The sequence below is a fragment of the Podarcis pityusensis genome (assembly GCF_964106645.2).
Source record: "Podarcis pityusensis genome assembly, chromosome: 3".
NCBI lineage: Eukaryota > Metazoa > Chordata > Lepidosauria > Squamata > Lacertidae > Podarcis > Podarcis pityusensis.
In genome coordinates, this window is record NC_138026.1 from 29,504,051 (window position 1) to 29,523,697 (window position 19,647).

The following is a 19,647-nucleotide window of genomic DNA, read 5'->3' on the forward strand; positions in this document are numbered from 1 at the left end:
TACTTATCTCCTTGGCACGGGGGTCCCTTAACTCCATACCCACCCCCAGCACTTCTCTGATGAAAATAGGCACATCCTAAGGAAAAGGGCATTCTAGGGGCATTCTAGGATCAAATCAGAAACTGGGAAGGCTTCTGTAAATCCGGGACTGTCCCTGGAAAGTAGGGACACTTGGAGGGTCTGCCATGTTAAGATTCAATATCCAGAAAACGGCTAAAATCACACACATCTTTGTAATGTCCAGAAGTCAGGGTCAACTATGAAATGTGGTCCTTCCATTTTGAATGTGTGTGGCCATTAAGAATATAAGAGGAACCCTGCTAGATCAAACCAAAGGCCTAAAGAGTCCAGCGCTATTTCGCCCCATAGTGACTAAAAACAGATGCCCCTATTTGCGGGTGGCGCTGTGGGTTCGCGGGTGGCGCTGTGGGTTAAACCACAGAGCCTAGGACTTGCCGATCAGTAGGTCGGCGGTTCGATTCCCCGCGACGGGGTGAGCTCCCGTTGCTCAGTCCCTGCTCCTGCCAACCTAGCAGTTCGAAAGCACGTCAAAATGCAAGTAGATAAATAGGTACCGCTCTAGCGGGAAGGTAAACGGTGTTTCCATGCGCTGCTCTGGTTCGCCAGCAGTGGCTTAGTCATGCTGGCCACATGACCCGGAAGCTGAACGCCGGTTCCCTCGGCCAATAAAGCGAGATGAGCGCCACAACCCCAGAGTCGGTCACGACTGGACCTAATGGTCAGGGGTCCCTTTACCTTTACCTTTAAAAATCCTATAAGTGGGAGATGAGGGCAACTGCCCTCTCCTGCTGTTATTTCCCAGCAACTAGTACATGCTCTGTCTGATCCTGGTGCCAACATATAGCCATTGTGACTGGTAGGCATTGATAGTCTTATCCTCCACGAATTTGCCTCGTTGTTGTGTAGGTTGATGGCCATTACCACATTCTGGCATTATATCTTCAGACTTTGTAAAGCGTGAACAGGAAAATGGAACATTGGAAGCTGACACAGAGGGACCAGATGTAATATAGAGGGCTCAGTTGTTCTCCCTCTCCGTAGTTCTCCCCGCCCCCCCCACCTGCCCTTGGCCTCCCTCCTCCAAATGTCACAGCACCCAAGAGGGATGCTAGTCTCTCAGATGAGGTCTGGTGGAGTCAGCCAAATGTAATTAACATAGACCACTGAACACCCATCAGATTGTAACAGCCTTCGGTCACTCTTGATGCAGGCTGGTTTTGAACTGATGACCTAGAGGTGAAAGGGCTTTATCTGTCAGACTACAAATATTGATCTCTAGCCATCTTGCAGGCTCAGCCTTGTGACACAGATAAATTGGAACGCATACTGGACAGCTCAGCTCTCCTGACCTTTGCCATATCTACAATGTATATGGAAAATCTGCTTTATTTAGCTTGCTTACAGAATGAACAGCCCTCTCCTATTATGTGCTAGATCCAGATGTTTGTGTATAACCTAGGCATTACGTACAATGAGCATCCCATTTATTGAGTTGCTGGTAAGATTAGTGTTGTGTTTTGACCCCTGTGCTTGCTGTAATATAGTATAGTAAGGCTGCCCCAAACTCACCCATGAAAATATTTCAAGGTGAAAGGGTGTGTTTCACAACCCCCTGCTTTTACATACCGTTCATTGCTTGTTACCCCCTGATATACAGATTCAGTGCAAGTTTATTTGAAAACCAAAGGTTTCTACGTCAGACAATCCTATTATTATTATTATTATTATTATTATTATTATTATTAAACATATATACCATTCTTCATCCATAGATCTCAGGCTCACAACATAAAATTCACAACATTAAATTGCTATCATGCTTGATAGTCATTGATAGTCAGCAACACAATGACATCACATTATGCCAAATCCGAGTGAGGAGAGAAAGCATGACGCTCACTCCGAATAGGTTTCCTGACTATACTATGTAGTCAGTCAGATTTGGCTATAGGGTGATGTCACAAAACCCAATCAAATTCTATGTTGTGTTTCCTGCTCTTACTTTGAATGCAGGCCTTCCCAGACAATTGCCAAACTAAGGAGGGTATGTGTGTTTCATTAGGGTGATGTTTTTCATGAAATGTGCTTCCCTACCTGACTTTGACTCAGTCCTGAATAAGATGCCTACAAAACAGAGGCAATGTTTGGAATTTGAAATATGGCTGCAGATGTCTGAAAAGCAATATTTACTGGTGTGTCCAAAGCCTAATCCTAGTGGAAGCACAGGACAAGCACCCTGAAAGTTGAAGCGGCTAGAAATCAACGTAAGAACAAATTTTCCCCAAGTTACTCACATGCTAAAAGGGTCCTGTGAATAGGTCTTTAATTGTTCTGGTCACTACTGTTAAAAACTAAAATGTGTAACCAAGTTTTTTAGCCATCCCATGACATCAATTTGTCATTCTTTCCCATTTCCACCACTCTATTGATTGGTCTGTCTGGCATTCTTAACAAAGAGAAATGGGATTTCCATCCCTCTCCAAGATGTCATTAAAACTACAAATTAAAGAGATGGGGGAGTTATTAAATGCAGGCATTTATTAAGAAACAGTTGACACCCTTGCAACATTTATGTGTCGTTTTGTGTGTGCGCGCCCGTGAGAAAAAAATAAATAAATTCCCAACAGCCACGCCAAACAACTTGGAAGTGCATTATCTGTACTATGTTGCTTATCTGTCTCCCATCTTTGTGTATGTTTATTTCATCAGGTTTCTCTGGCAATTGTATCGGCTGTGGCAAGAAAGGCTTCTGCTACTTTACTGAGTTTTCCATTCACATCAATCTTAAGCTGACCACTCAGCCCAAGAAACAGAAACACTTAAAGTATTATCTGGTGAGGAATGCACAGGGAACTCTTACCAAAGGATCTGCAATCTGCTGGAAGGGGGCAGGTGAGATAATGAACCTGTCTTGTTGGAGCTCTGGAATTCCTCCAGAGGTTTAGATATGTGACTCCTTAGAAATAAATCTGAAATCGAGGGAATCAATGAAAATTCTTTAAAAGCCCAATAAAAATACTTAAAAGAAATGTACACATTTACTCTGAACCAACTAGTCTGATAAACCTAACCAGCCCCTTGGTAGATGGGGCAGGGAGTAGAAGCAATTGTGCTTCCATATGCCTGCAGTGGAATGTGTCCATATGCACGGGTGAGTTTTTCAATCTTCCTCCCTTTTATTTTTGAGAAGGAAGGATTGGGCAAATCAGACTGGCAAGTCCACTTACTTAGGCACTTAGGTAAATGCCTAAATCAGGCCACTGTGGTGCAATGGCTGCATGTTGGATTTTGATGTTGGCAGTGCAGGTTCCAGTGTTTGTGGTGCTGCAAATCTCATGTCCAATTTACACTTTTTGGGGGGAGCAAATCTGCTGTTTGTATATTTACTAGCTGCCTTGTGCCTGGCATTGCTCAGGAATTCTAAGAAACTGAAAATTCAGTCTAGTTTCAAAAGGTGCAGTCTTCTATCTTGATTCAAAATGGTGTTCAATTTTATCCAAGCTTAAACAAAAAAGCCTGCTCCCTGACCTTAAGAACTATTGTGCTGCATTTGGTTAGAATATTAACAGATGTCCAAAGGCAGAGTGAACAAACAACTTCTCAAAATATGCTGTAGATTCATGCTTACAGTGGCAAACATTGCAGGGAATGAGACAGAGATGCATGTGTGGCAACCCATAGGGACATGTTGTACAAGCATATCAAGGGGCAGCTATTGCACTGTGGTACACACCAGCTGTCGATTTCCAGATGTGCATACTTATTTTATGCTTCATAGAGTTTACAACTGCAAGCAGTATCCAACAATTGTTCTACTCGGCGTTAGCCTATTAAAATTAACGGGCATGACAAAATTAGATCCATTTATTTTAGTGGGTTCATTCTGAGTAAAACCTTGTTAGATACAACCTAGATTTTTATACGTAAGAAATATGAATTGATCTTTGTTGGCTAGTCTTAGGCAAAGCCTAACTTTCCTTCATCTAAGCTACCTCACTGATTTGTCATGGAGCTAAAATTTTGCTTTGAACTCTTTGGGCAAAATCTGCCTTGCGCTAAAACAACAGAAGTTCAACTTTTGTAGAAGGTTTGCAGATTTAAAGTGAGCAGTTCTCCCTGAATAAGCAGCATCTTGTTTGTTTTTTGCTTTGATAGAGTTCAGAAGCCGGCAGCCCTCATCCAGCACTTTTTCCAACCTGTTGTTCCAACCTCCAGAGAATACAGGCTCCTCAGCACCTGTCATGAATGAGCCACTTTTAGCCGCACATCCCATAGTTCAAGCAGGGATGCAACAGATGGGTAACTGAAACTTCTCTAGCATGTCACAGTCTCCCATTTTCTTTCCGTGCATGCAAGAACCATTTGGATTGGTCTGTCCCAGCTTGGTGCCCTCCAGATATTTTAGAAGGCTGAAGGGAGTTGTAGCCCAGAACATCTGGGGGGCACCAGTTTGGGGAAGACTGGCTTGGATAGCTGCTGCTGGAGATACAACAAGATGTCTTTGTGGATTGCAATCAGTTGCCATTCTATGTGTGAGCATGAGCAGCATGGTGGAGTTCAGTTATCTGTGGTACATATGCAGCCCTTGAGAAAGCCTCTTTCTGTGTGGGCAAACCCGAAAATATACTCACTGTGAGATGATGCAGGATGGGCTGGTGGCAGCATGACTAAGCCGCTTCTGGTGAACCAGCGCACGGAAACGCCGTTTACCTTCCCGCCAGAGCGGTACCTATTTATCTACTTGCATTTTGACGTGGTTTCGAACTGCTAGGTGGGCAGGAGCAGGGACCGAGCAACGGGAGCTCACCCCATCATGGGGATTTGAACCGCTGACCTTCTGATCGGCAAGTTCTAGGCTCTGTGGTTTAACCCACAACGCCACCCGTGTCCCCTACGCATGATTACTTGGGAGCAAATCACTTGAATCCAACGGGATTTACTTCTGAGTAGACAAATGCAAGATTGCAGGATGTTTGTCAGTGTTCAGTCCTCGGCATTCTTTTCCAGCACAGAACTGTTAAGGCAAGTAAGGGCTTGCTCTGTTGGATTATTGAAAGCCATGCATTTTTACCCGGATGAAGAAAGCCCCTCTAAAATTACTCTTTCTCATTGACCTAGCGCCTGACCACCTGCCAACAACAGCAAGCCTCCCAGTTTACAATGGCAAAGACTCTCCCCAGCAACACTCGATGAAAAGCAATGTCTCTTCCATGACGAGACCATCAGTATTAGGTACCTTTGCTTATGCATTTAATATATTCCCATCCCACCCTTTAGGGCAAGCCCTCACAAGGCAGTTTAACAATAAACACGTTAAAAACAAAATGGTTGAATAAATATAATAAAATGTGAGATTTAAAACACATACAGGGCCCAACAATAAGATCAATTTAGAAACTTGGTGGTGTAAAACGAATCTGTGGGAACTACTTAAAGGCAAGGTGGTGTTTGTTCTCAAGGGAGAAACACGGCAACACTGCAACGGCCCTGTCCCTGGTACTGATTTGTCCATAGAATTGCTTCGTACCTTAACAGCGGGTAAAACACCTGCATGGCTTATGCCTATGGCGCTATGGGTGGCCTTTTATACTGCACATACGAGCCTCAGCTGAGCTTGGTCTTGAGCCTCTTTGTAATATATGCAGGGATATAGTTTGTGGTTGGGCAGTGTTTACTTGGAGAACTGATTCCAGAAGGTGCTTCTTGAAGACTACTGCTCAGCCCCATGACATTTGTGGTGTGGCACATTCCTAAGGGCCAAATTTCTTTCTGGGCTATCTTCAGGGGCCATATTCTCTGGGTGGAACCAGAGACCAGAGCAATGGATATTCCCCTCTGTTGGAAAGCTGGCCTTTGAGAGGCTTGCTTAGCCCCTATTTTGATGCCTTTTCAACACCTTTCACTTGCAGCTATCATTTTATTGTTTGATGTATTTTGTACTTTTATTGCATATTTCCCTCTTTTATTGTTTGTTTTGTTGTAAAAGTCTTAGAAAGTGCACAAAGATAGACATTCTCGCACTATCAGTTGATTGGAGGACTAAATGTATACGAAACTTATTTTAAAAATAATGTACAATTTCTTCTAGGCATCAGGAAAAGCAACTATGCCACTTGGCCACCAGATATTCCTAATTTCTTTATTACATAGCTGGTTAATAAACTTCATTTACCTTCTTCATATTGTTCTCTATTCTTTAACATTGCTGTTACATTCAGTTTTTCCTAAGTATTTCTAGCTTATTTGGTTGGTGGGTGTTCATTGAACCTCTAACACAGGGGTTCCCAAACTCGGGTCTCCAGCTGTTTTTGGACTACAATTCCCATCATCCTTGATCACTGGTCGTGCTAGCTAGGGATTATGGGAGTTGTAGTCAAAAAACAACAACAACAAAAAACCAGCTGGAGATCCAAGTTTGGGAAACCCCGCCCTAGCAATATGAAAGTTTTGCTCTTTTATTGTGACATGCTCTGGAAATACTGCTACTGAAGGGCGGTGTATGAGTCCTTAAAAATAAAATGCAGTTCTTTGATTTCATGTTGTGAATTAATTCAGCAAGAAATATTACAGTGGGGATTTCAGTCACTGTCCCACTGTTACATTTATATAATGCCACCTGAAATAATAGGTACATTTTGCAACCATTATTTGTACGGCAGCCCCATTGAAACCAATGTGACTTAATTTCTAAATAGATGGCTTTAAGGTCAGCTGAATCTTTCTGAAATGGATTGCCCTCCCTGCTCTGAGAATTATTTTAAATCAGTAGATGTGCCAGTTCTGAACAAACTTAACAAGGACACAATTTAATGTTCTGGGCTGCCGGAATTAAATCTAGCACTTTCGGTGAAGAGCAACACTTCTTGTGCTGTAACTGTTCCACGAACATAGTACACAGTGCCAGGAATCAAAGTCTCCTATTCATAGAACAAGTACAGGACAATAAACATTAGTGCAATCTTTGCTAGACAGCTCTGGCAAGCCGCTTCATTTCTTCATCTGCTTAGCCAGGGGTTAACTTTGCTTTGTGGACAGAACCAATCGCTTGCTCATTTGGATAATTGATTTCAGTCCTTTTTAAAAAGAAGATAGCTATCAAATTTGCTTACATACATCAACTAGAGACCCTGACAGGGGATTTACAGTACTCGTGTTTGATTGACCCTGGGGTTTTTCCCTGTGGGTTTGCTAGAGAAAGATAAATGAATGGCTGAAAGTGTTCGTGCTGCCATCATGTGGTAGAATTTTAATATAAATAAAAGAGTGCCCCCCAATGTTTAGCATAAGGTTCTAAACCTGCATTCGTTAAAGGCCAAACTAGTCATGGAAGATTTTTTGGTTTTGCTGGAGTTTTAACAGCTGCATGTGACTTCTTTGAAGATTGGAGAACAGGAGTTTCACCACTTCTGCAATCTAAATACAGCGGTACCTCAGGTTACAGACGCTTCAGGTTACAAACTCCGCTAACCTAGAAATAGTACCTCGGGTTAAGAACTTTGCTTCAGGATGAGAACAGAAATCATGTGGCAGTAGCCTGGCAGCAGCAGGAGACCCCCATTAGCTAAAGTGGTACCTCAGGTTAAGAACAGTTTCAGGTTAAGAACGGACCTCCAGAACGAATTAAGTTCTTAATCCGAGGCACCACTGTAGTCCCCTGCCTTGAGGATAGTCCAGGGAGGACATAACAGTTACCTGCAATGCAATGGGAACAGGGAAACTCAATACCCAGTGATAGCACATTATACTTTATTTGCAAAAAAGTGGCATCATGCTGTTGTGGCGGCTGAAGGAGGAGTTATTTCAGAAAGTATTCTGGTATATCGTAATTATTATGATATATTTATTTACATTTCACCTTTTTCTCTGAGGGGACTCAAGGCATCTTACAGATAAAAACAAGAACTGCTAAAACTTAGTAAGTCAATCATTAAAATGCAATTAAACATTAAACATTTATACATATATATGCTTAATATATTCCAATAGAAATAGCGTAGAAACAGCACAGCGCCAGCCCTTTAATTAAAAGCAGCCAGTTCCCAAAGGCCTGTTGAAACAGGAAAGTCTTTGCCTGTCAGCGGAAGGACAGCAAGGAGGGAGCCAGTTTAGCTTCTCTAGGGAGGGAGTTCCAGAGTCTGGGAGCAGCCACCGAGAAGGCCCTCTTCCATGTCCCCATCAAAGGTGTGTGTGAGGATGGTGAAACAGAGAAAGGGGCCTCCTTCAAAGATCTCAAAACCCAGGCAGATTTGTATGAGGGAATATGGTCTTTCAGACAGCTTGGACCTAAGCCATGCTTTACTCAAATAGCCATCCAATAAGGTTGAATATTCACAAGGTAAGCCATCCCCTTGCCCAAGAGGTCATATGAGTGTGCAGCAGACACCTGATCTTAAAATAATGGTGTTGCTATCTGGTACAGCATTTGGTGTATTGTGTTTCTTTTTCAAATGCTACTGTCCTCACTTTGAAGGCAGAAACGGACAGTAACTATAAACAATGGAGGTCTGCCAGTAACCTCCAGGTAATGGTAGATCCAGGTCTTGTTCTCCTTCATATTGTCTACGATACTGTTTAATATCGTTGTGCATTCTTTGTAACCAGTAGCAGGCAGTGTGGAGGGGGGGGGGGAGAAAAGTGTTTACCTGACCTCCTGGCAGGGGAGTTGCTGCTGTTTTCCTGGGAAGAAGAGGAGTGAGGTGGCAGGGAGGTGAAAATGCACTGGCAGGAGCAACAGATTGTCTTGGCTGATGAGTTTGCACCAAACGAACCACCCTGCCGCCGCCTTCCTCTCCTCCTCCCTCCCAATAAGCAGCAGGGACTCACCTGTTGGGAGGTCAGGTAAGCATCTCCATCCTCTATTGTTTGTATCTTCTAGTACTTCTCTAGAAGTTGCTGTGGATCTATCCTCTTCTCTGCTGTTATTTGCTGGTGATGCAATGTGCCATTTCTAACTTTTGAAAATCTGCTTCATGGTTTGTTGAATGAACATAGATTGAGTACTATTGATATTGGCTGGGTTTTTTTTTTTTTTTTTTTTTTGTATGTGTTTAGTTTTTGCATACTGCCTTGGGCCTGTGCAGAGCGATTTTTAAAATATATATAAAGAAACTATTTCTATGTTCAGGCATGTGCTTTTCCTGAAAGATGTGGGTCCTTTTAAAATAGTAGTTTCTGGATTGTTTATGTTATCTAGGCACTTTAGCAAACCCAGGGCCTCCTAAAAAACGCCACAAAGGATGGTCACCTGAGTCTCCATCATCCAATGAAGCCTGGAATTTGCAGCCCAATCCACCACTCACAAGTAGAAGCAAAAATGGTAAGTGAGGATGATGATGATGATGGAGATGATGATTTAAATGCCTCTGGGCGCATGCCTGCTTGTAAATTAGCAGACCTAAGAACTCTGACAGCTGATATAATAAGTTGTTGGGTTGGGAAGGACAGCACTGACAGGAGCAATCGGTGCTTAAGTTTTATTTTTGGCTGTGACCGGGTTTGAAAGTGGAAGTGGATTGTTGTCCTTCCCCCTTCATCCAGCACATTTTAACAAGTATCTATGCTGCAGTCATTTATTTCTGGTTAAACTCTCTAAATTGATTCATAGATGGAGGCGGAGGAGGAGGAGGCGGAGGGCTGTCCTGCTTACCTCACACTGCCGTGGCAGGACCAGTGTCTTCTCCAATGGTGGCCTCCGGAGAGCCAGTTTCTGTTCCTGATAATTTGCTTAAAATATTTAAAGCAAAGCCCGTCATATTTAAAGGTAACATAGTGTATACAATAAGCACTTCAAAACAAGTGTGGCCTACTTTTTCTTTTTTTAAAAAACCCTAAACTATTAAGACATTCAGTTATCTTGCCTTGGATACCTGGCATCTAATAAGTTGTACTTTGTTTCACAGGGCATGGAAATTTTCCTTACCTTTGCGGGAACCTTAGTGATGTCGTAGTGAGTCCTCTTTTGTATACGTGTTACAAGAACGCGCAGTCTCTCTCTAGGGCTTATGAACAATATGGTGCCTCCACAATGCAGCCAATTTCAGAGGAGATGCAGCTCTTACTCACAGTCTATTATCTCGTTCAACTTGGTGAGTTTTCCTCCATCAAACGAGAGCAAATATTTTGATATGAATAGGCAGATCTACAAACGGTAATTGAAAAAGATATTGAGGGGGGCATTCAAAGTAGAGTCCTTTCAGATGTGCAAGCTTGCCAAATGGAACAATCCCCCTTTCCTCCCAAACATGTGCTTTTCTGGGGGTTCTCCTGAACCCCCCCCGAGCCAATTCCCAGGAGAGGGGATCACCCTGTTGCACAGGCAGAAGTCCTTGCACAAGGCTTCTGCCAACAGTGAATCCTGCCCACTACTTGAAATTCAATGTTGCACTAAGTTAAAGTCCCTTAGCGGATAGGCACTTGCATGCCAAGACCCCGCGATCACAGTTCCCTAGAGGGATGAATAACCACACATAGGACAACAGCATTTTTGGTTTTTGGCTTGAATATGGCCACAGCTTTATTGGTTACAGTAGAGATTGGTTTGGCGTAGGCATTGGGTAAGCAGTTCCTATTCCACTCCAGCCTATCTGCTGGGAGTGCGTCTAAGGGTAAACCAAAACCGGGGGGGGGGGGGGGAGCCCTATGACTTACATCAATTAGGGGTACCCCCCGCGGGTCCCCATTGGAGGAGTGGTATGCCCTAACCTGGGCATCAGACAGAGCCGCCACTCCTGGATCCTTTTAACAGGATACCCTTTCCCAAGGAGGGGCAGGCAGAGGTTCCAACCTCCTCTCCACCAAAGATCTGGGTTCACCCAGTGCCTTACCACCACCCAAGCCAGAGTGGACTCACCTAATAGGCACTTCTTCAGGTATTTGTATCTTGAAACTTATAGGTAAGCATCAGCAACTTAAATATGTCTTGGAAGTAAATAGGCAGCCAGTGCAGATTTAAAAATGAGGGCAATATGAACAAGTCTGATGTATCTGTCAAAATTCTGGTAGTAACTGCATTGAAATTAGAAATAGTAATAGTGGAACCTCTAATGAGAAAGATGCAAACTTTCTCGAAGCAATAATAATAATAATTTCTAAATGTATCTCCATATTTTACCAAGCATTATGATCTCCTGATATTATCCATTGCCATGTGGACTAGAATTATCACTTACAATAAGATGCAAATTGAACGCTATGGAGTTCAATTTGAGTTACCTGGGGATTGCATATTTTGCCTACAAAGGACATAGAGAGCACAAGATCTGCGGGTGGTTTTCTCATACTGCAGAATTTGTCTTGGCTGGTGCAAAAGCAACAGATCATTTCTGCTGTAGTTTAGGAAAGTCTGTGGCGTGACATGCGTAAACCCAAAACCATTAGTCCTTTAATTATGCTCCGAGCACGGCAAGGGGAGACCTAGTTTTGGTAGTAGATTTAAGTCCTAACATTTGCCTGCTTTTGATGCCATGTTGATGTTTCCATAGCTTCAGACCAGGTGCCTTTGATTGAGGACTTGGAACAGATCTTCATGCGTTCATGGCGGGAGTCTCATCTTTCTGAAATTCGTCAATACCAACAGGCCATCCCACAAGCTTTCCCTCAGGTTCCTGGCCCAATTGCCCCAGTGACATCAGCTCAGCTTCCCTGGCTGGCGGGACTGGCAGCCAGCTCATGTAATGACAGTGTCCACATCATTGAGTGCAACTATTCTTTAGCGGAGGGGCTCTCAGAAATGTTTAAGATGCTCGTTGAGGGAAAGCTAGTGAAGACCAACTATGTGGTGATCATATGCGCTTGTAGAAACAGAACTATTGACTCTTGCATTGCTGTAACAGGTGAGCTGCTAAAGCAATACGTGGACCTTTCTAGCATTCTTGTTATAGAGTGGCTTTTGCCCCAGCTGTTAGCAGGCTAATGGGCAAAAGGCTTTAACTGTTGGCATGTACGAAGTAGAATTTCATATACCTGGTGATGTACAAGAGCACATTTGCATACCTCCCAACATTTCTCTGATGAAAATAGGGGTGTCCTATTCAATCATCATCATCACCATCATATTTTTTTATTTATACCCCACACATCTGACTGAGTTGTCCCAGCCATTCTGGGTGGCTTACAGAATACATAAAAATAATGAAACATTGGACATTAAAAAAAACCTTCCCTATGTAGGGCTGCCTTCAGATGCCTACCAAAGGTTGTACAGGTTACTTATCTCCTTGCATGAGGTTACTTACCTCCTTGACTTGGGGGTCACTTAAATCCATATCCTTCAATTTTCAATGAAAATAGGGACATCTGAAGGAAAAGCGGGACATTCCAGGATCAAATCAGAAACCGGGCCAGCTTCTGTAAATCTGGGACTGTCCTTGGAAGACAGGCAGTTGGATCCAGTGATTTTATATAGCATATTCTGTCTTTGCACTCCACACATATTTGGGTCTTCGGTCTTTTCTTTAGGTTTGCATCCGACAAAGGGCTCATCCAGGCTTCTTTTTGTGCCACGCATAGGTCTGCACTCTAAAACTACACGCCTGGGCACTTTTTTTATTGCCCTGCTGCTTTCCCTAGGAAAACCCACTCTTTATCACTGAATTGGAACAAAGGTCAATTCGGGTTTTGAAAGGATTGCTGTTTGCTCCGATTCAGTGGTAAAGGAAGTCTGGATGAGCCTTTACTTTTACATTTATATCCCACTTTTCCTCTGTGGGTGGTGTATATGGTTCTCCCTCTGCTGGTTTTATTCTCATAGCAACCCTGTTAAGCAGTAATACAGTAACTGGCCCAAAGTCACTCAGTGAGCTTCATGACTGAGTGGGGTTTTGAACCCTGGTCTCCCAAGTCCTAGTCCAGCTCTCTAACCACTACACCACATGGGCTGCCTTTACTACCCCCCTTCATCCAACTTTAGCTTGGCTGGATGACCACACTGTCCTGTGGCCAGAAATGGAGCCACTGTAGTGTCAAACTGTAGTGTTTGACCAGGTAAACTGCACCTCTAAAGAAGAAGCATTATATAGAATTAACCAACAATGATACTAATTTCAAACAGGCTAAATGAGTTCTATCCCTAATTCTTTAGATTCTACTCAAGATTCAGGTTTCTGAATTATTTTCAGGAGGGAATTGACTGTCAGGTGTCACTTAGAAACACTTGAAATGGCCAAAGAAGGTGAAGCGAAGTAGGGTAGAGTGACCCTATAAAGCAGGGGTAGCCAATGTAGTGCCCTCCTGATATTTTTTGGACTACAGCACCCACAATCCCTGATCATTGGCTATCCTAGCAGGGGTTGATGGGCGTTGGAGTCCTGCAACATCTGGGAGTCTCCATGTTTTCTACCTCTGGTAAAAGCTGTAAGCACATTTGTGGGGGAAAACATAATGGTGTACCTAAATTAAATTGTGATCCTAAAGATTGTGTTTGGCCATTGTTTTCCTTACTTTTCTTTGAGTCTCTGACAAAATCTGTGGGGCCATAGTAGATGATAATGCAGATGTTAGTGGGAAAAGTTACCTCCCCCCACTTTCTTCCAAGGAACTTGGCAGCTGATGTAATCTCCCATCCAGAAACCAACCAGACCCAGATTGGCCTAGCTTCAGGAAGATAATAATAATAATAATAATAATAATAATAATAATAATAATAATAATAATATATTATTTATACCCCGCCCATCTGGCTGGGCTTCCCCAGTCACTCTGGGCGGCTTCCAAAAAAATATTAAAATACTGTAGTACATCAAACACTAAAAGCTTCCCTAAACAGGGCTGCCTTCAGATGTCTTCTAAAAGTCTGGTAGTTCTCTTTGACATCTGGTGGTAGGGTTATCATGTGCCTTTAGGTGTTTAGATCAGAGGTTTTCAACCTTTTTGAGGCCACGTCTCCCTTGGCCAACTACATTCTATCTGCGGTACCCCTGTGGGGCTCAGGAGCCCAGTTATGTCACACTTTGACTACAGAGCTGGCAGTTTCTCACACTTCTTTGAACACTTTCCCTTGTGGAGAGTTCCCTCAGCCTCCTCTCCTCTCCCCTCTCCTTGGGAGCCCTCCGGGCAGCTGCTGCTGCCATCCCTCGTCTCTGAGCTGCCCCCGCAGCCACCCCAAAGGCACCATTCACCTGTGGAGCTTATAGCCAGGGCTGCTGCAATAAACAGCCATGCAAGCCTTTGGGAGGCAGAGACATGAGAGAGCATCAGAGGAAGGGAGGGAAGGAAGGAGGGACAGAGGCCAATGTTGCCTGCAGCACCCCTGACCATCATTGAAGGCACCCTAGGGTGCCCCAGCACACTGATTGAAAACTCTGGTTTAGATGTATAAGTGTCTCAGTTGCATGTGAACCCCTTCCCCCCTTTTTTATGTCTCTTAGGGAAGTACCAAGCAAGAATACTGTCTGAAAGCATGCTCAGTCCAGCGGAATACCAGAAAGAAGTTAGTTATGAACTCGCTACGGGGAAAGTAGAGGCTCTGGGGGCCTTCTTCAGTACTCTCTGCCCAGGTACGTCATGGGACATCTGTCAAGAGGCATTTGTCAGAAAGACTTTCTGAGAACTTAGACCATAGGTGTCTATGTATAGACAACGTTTTAAAATCCAGTTGTTAAGCAGTTGCCGCAGCCTGCACAGACTCAGGATTCCGTTATCAAAAATGTGACCAAATGCCACGTTAGAATATTCACCCTGGATTTCACATCCTGCACTTGCAGGATTTCATGCCAGAGCCCATCCACGGTCTTTAAATATTTCTCTTTCTATGTAAGGAACAGGGGTCTAGCCTTTTTGTTGGGTGTCATGCTGCTTTGCACAGGTTACATGGCTTGGGAGATGTTAGATTTAAATGGTTTCCATAACACAAAAAATGGTGGCAGTTTCTTCCCCCTTTCATTCCGCCAGATGGTGATGTTGATGTGTTGCTGGACAAATTTTATCAAGAAAACAGGTCCCACATTTCATCGTCGCTCTCTGGTTTAGTGAACAAACCAGCAGCGGGGGATGCAGCTGGAACAGCTGTTTGCGCGAGTAAGTGGTTTGTGAATGTAACATATAAGGACATTTGCCTTTTCAGAATTGTGTCCCTCTCACTTCTTTCCTCCAAGGCATTTGGAGTGGAACATTCACCTCGCAAAGACCCTGTCTGTGTACACACTCGCATTTGCTCCGCGTCCAGGGTGCTCCCACCCTTTGTTTGGGAAGCAGTGGGCGGAGAAATTGGGGCCGTTTCACCAAACCTCTTGGTGGTGGGGAGCAGCTTGCCAAGAGTTTCTTGGAAGAAGGGCTTGCCATTAGTAGTGGCGAGAGCACAGCTTTCCCCCATAAAAAATTTATTCAACTAATGGTGATGGAAGTGGCAGTGGCAACAACAACCATGTTTGCGCCCTGCCCACTATTTCGCATCTTCCACAATGTCACAGATCTGGTGTTATTCTGGAGCTTTGGACAGGGAAAACAGGGGCCGCTACACACACACAAAATGGTAGGGAATATTCAGAGAGAATTCTGCAAACAGGCCTTCTTTAGAAAAAGGCAAGAATGAAGCAACTCTGACATAAGGGCAGGCTGCAAAATGCATGGGGAATAGAGGACCCATGCCTTCCCCTATGTAACTGAGCCTTTTATTTTTCTTGGACATACCTTACAGCTCTTTGAGAACCCCCTAGTTGCCTCCATGCGGCCCCAGCTCCTTGCTCCAATCCAAGATCCTCCATGCATATCTCCCCCTGTGGAGTCACGTGATCAGATCATGATGATCTAGAGCAGAGAGCTGAAGCAAACTTAGATGTCCTGCTCCATATCTCACATGGCTATCTATAACATTCATGCTATAAAGTTAAGGTCTGACTCTCTTTCTCTTTCACCATCCTTTTCTCTCTCTCTCCCCCTCTAGGTTATAACCTTGAGCACCATCAGATCCGCCCCTTCCAGCTTGCAGTGGCTCAGAAATTGCTTTCCCATGTTTGCTCCATCGCAGACTCCAGCACTCAAAACCTTGACTTGGGTTCCTTTGAGAAAGTTGATTTTCTGATCTGCGTCCCTCCTTCGGAAGTGACTTATCAGCAGACGCTGTTCCACCTCTGGCATTCAGGTACCGGTTGCCGAAAAACGCGTACAAAAATCACAGTTGGCAACGCCGGCTTTTTGACTGTCCGATAGTCATTCGTTGTCTTCCTTTAGGTGTCTTGTTGGAACTTGGTTTGGAGAAGGAGCACCTTACCAAGCAGAGGGTGGAGCAATATGTGGTCAAACTCGATGCAGAGTCCCAGACTAAGTTTAAAGCCTTCTTACAAAACTCGATGCAGAATCCACACACGCTCTTTGTGCTGATCCATGACCATGCTCACTGGGACCTTGTAAGGTAAGAAAGTTCACTTCCCAGATTATGATGTTAGCAATGAGACACCGGTTGCAATAGACAATTATATTGCATTGTACAATCATTTCCAAAGACAAACCTGCTTCTTTTGACACTGGCTGTGTGATGCCACAGCTGCACTACAAATAATTTTCCTTAATACAACTTAAGTTCTTTATATTACAGTCATTGTCAAAAAAGCATCCTCAGTGTCTGAGTAGTAAAGTGCTTTTTTAAATAATAATAATAATAATAATAATAATAATAATAATAATAATTTCATTAAAGGTGACCCAAAGATCACTCTTTTGATAGTTGTTGTTTTTAATTGATGCATATGTATCAATTTTACCCTGTGTCAGGGATGGGGAACCTGTGGCCCTCCAGAGGTTGGATTCTGTCTCCCATCAGCTCCAGCCAGCATGGCCAATGGTCAGAGAAGGTTGGGTTTGCCATATACAGGGCTTTTTTCCCAGGGGGAACTCGCCAGAACTCAGTCCTGGCAACTCTCAGGTGGGTTCCATTGCCATACTAAGAGAAAGAGGGAGGCGTTCATGGCGAGTTCCAGCACCTCCTTTTCTAGAAAAAGAGTACTGACCATATAGTAAAATTGTGCACTCTCATTTGCTTGTTTTTGTTTTGTTTTGTTTTTTACAGTGCAGTTCACAGCCTTTATCCTCAGTCCGATCCTGCCATGGGGCTCGTGGACAGGCTGCTCAACTGCAGAGAGGTGAAAGACGCTCCAAATATCGTGACGCTTCACGTGACTTCCTTCCCCTATGCCCTGCAGACGCAACACACCCACATCAGCCCTTATAATGAAATCCACTGGCCGTCATTATACAACAATGTAAGAAGTTAACGCTTAGGATCTATGGGAGCTTTTTCTTTTTCCCCTTTAATGCCTGGTCTGGCTGTTAACGACCACAGTGTTACGTTCCAAAGCAAAGCTGTTATGCAAAATGATGGGGCTCACATCCATGTTTGCTGATCTCCAGTCACTTCTCTTGGCTCTTCTGAATCCCTTTACCTTTTCCTTTACCCCCTCTACTTTACCTTTTCCTTTACCCCCTCTACTTTTTCTCTCCCCTCTACTTTTATTCCTACCAAAACAGAACCTTATTGAAGGCGCGATTTGGGATCTGTTGATTACAATAGAGCACATCATATTCTCTGTGCTCTAGTACATCTGCAGCACCACGAAAATGCTGGGGTATAAAGGATAACAGAATTGCAGAGTTAGAAGGGACCATGGGGGTCATCTAGTCCAATACCCTGCAATGCAGTATTCCCCCCCCCATGTGGGACTCAAACCCACAACCCTGAGGTTAAGAGTTTCATGCCCTGCTGACTGAGCTATCCCAGAACAGATTCTTGAGTGCAGAGCTTGTGTTGCAACACGTTAGTGTGTCAGCTGCAGTGTGTAGGTGTGTCGCGTGAACGAACCCGTGCTCCTCCCAGGCCTGGAAAGGGGGGTCAGTTTAATCTCTGGTTTGCTAGTACAGTGGTGCCTCGCAAGACGAAATTAATTCGTTCTGCGAGTTTTTTCGTCTTGCGAATTTTTTGTCTTGCAAAGCACAGTTTCCCAAAGTCTTCAAAATCACCAAAGTCTTCAAAAACCTCAAAAAAGGCTATCACACCGCGTGCTATGAGTTGCTCCTCGAAGTCACCCTGGGTATTAATGGTTTTAAGAAAAAGGAAACAAACTTGCAAGACGTTTTCGTTTTTTTCATTTTTCATCTTACGAACCAAGCCCATAGGGAAATTCGTCTTGCGAAGCAACTCAAAAAACGAAAAACTCTTTCGTCTTGCGAGTTTTTCGTCTTGCGAGTTTTTCGTCTTGCGAGGTACCACTGTAAAACTGAATTACTGTGTTACAAAATGATAACATGTCTAAAAAGTGTGTTGCTGACGTGAAAAGTTTGGAAAGCTCTGCTCTAGTACGTGAGGATGCTGATTGCATTAGGAGCAAAAGGCAGGAAAACTTGGGTCAGGGTTCAATTAAACAGTTTCTCTAGCGGGGAGCCAGCAGAGTGAGTCCTGCTTAGTGCACCTGGGTATTCCTTGCCCTCTTCTCCATCCCAGCCCCCCCCCGAATTGGCTGGTTGGGGGTCAGAACAACTTCCAGGTGGGAGGAGAGGGGAGATCGTTACATCTGGCAAACAGAAACACTTGCACTGATGGAACAATTGTAATAGTGCAGTGTTGAATTCCACCCCAATATCCGCGCCGTGTCTAGCACACACTCTGTGCATTGTGCTGCCTAAACTGCTTGCATAGTTGATCCATCCCTGAGTGCATACTGGGGAGGATCATGGTGGAGGAGGGAAGTAGGATTGGCCACAGAGAAGGGACAAGGTCTTATTCATAGCCCTGTGTATATTTGCGATAACCGGATTGGTGAACTGTTAAATCATCATCGCGAACAACCCTGTTAATAGTCACTGTCATTTATTTCAAGGGTGTGGACTTGTACCATGAAAACAAGAAGTACTACGGATTGTCTGAGTTTATCGAATCCACTCTTTCCGGACACAGCCTTCCCTTGCTTCGTTATGACAGCTCTTTTGAAGCAATGGTCATGGCTTTGGGGAAAAGGTACTGTGTTTGCCTTGCAGTGTGGTTAAAATTTTTAAAAAGCAATGTAGGTTGGTAGGTAGACTGTAGGTTTGAATGGCTGACGGCATTCTTTATTCCTTTAGATCTGCCCCTGATATATAGTGATATATACCTGCATTGCTATCTCAGTTCTGCTAAGTGGCTAGATTGTGTCAGGCAGATTATCAAAAAGTAATTTAGGGCCTATCCACACTTACCTTTCTTCCATGTTCTCCAGGCATGGCCTGCCCTTTAAAGCTCCTTGGCTGAGCACTCTTGTTTTCTTGAGCATTCCCCCATATTTCTGCATACTGAGGGGGTCCCCCAAGTATATAGAAGCCACAGCCTTCTTTTTGGGCGGATCCATTTCACTTCCCAACCAATAAGCATTCAGTCAATTAAGTTTGCCACCAGAGGGAATAACGGTGTCCTATGCTCAGCCTTGGGCTTGCCGATCAAAAGGTCGGTGGTTCGAACCCCAGCGACGGGGTGAGCTCCCATTGCTCGGTCCCTGCTCCTGCCAACCTAGCAGTTCGAAAGCACGTCAAAGTGCAAGTAGATAAATAGGTACCGTTCCAGCGGGAAGGTAAACGGCGTTTCCGTGCGCTGCTCTGGTGCCAGTGTTCCGTTGTGCCAGAAGCGGCTTAGTCATGCTGGCCACATGACCCAGAAAAACTCTGCGGAGT

The 19,647-nt window shown here is 44.1% G+C and overlaps 1 protein-coding gene across 5 annotated transcripts in view; it reads left to right on the top strand.

Annotated features, from left to right (window-relative positions):
• Positions 1-19,647, top strand: part of GREB1 (growth regulating estrogen receptor binding 1) — a 97,374-nt gene that overhangs the window by 56,177 nt on the left and 21,550 nt on the right. For all 5 annotated transcript variants that reach the window (XM_080997894.1, XM_080997890.1, XM_080997891.1 and 2 more), the window contains 13 exons: positions 2,731-2,913; positions 4,177-4,320; positions 5,140-5,253; positions 9,215-9,337; positions 9,626-9,781; positions 9,921-10,106; positions 11,502-11,852; positions 14,385-14,513; positions 14,908-15,033; positions 15,899-16,096; positions 16,186-16,366; positions 17,021-17,213; positions 18,825-18,961. In XM_080997894.1, the coding sequence (XP_080854020.1) occupies positions 2,731-2,913; positions 4,177-4,320; positions 5,140-5,253; positions 9,215-9,337; positions 9,626-9,781; positions 9,921-10,106; positions 11,502-11,852; positions 14,385-14,513; positions 14,908-15,033; positions 15,899-16,096; positions 16,186-16,366; positions 17,021-17,213; positions 18,825-18,961 (2,221 nt within the window). The remainder of the gene's footprint in view (positions 1-2,730; positions 2,914-4,176; positions 4,321-5,139; positions 5,254-9,214; positions 9,338-9,625; positions 9,782-9,920; positions 10,107-11,501; positions 11,853-14,384; positions 14,514-14,907; positions 15,034-15,898; positions 16,097-16,185; positions 16,367-17,020; positions 17,214-18,824; positions 18,962-19,647) is intronic.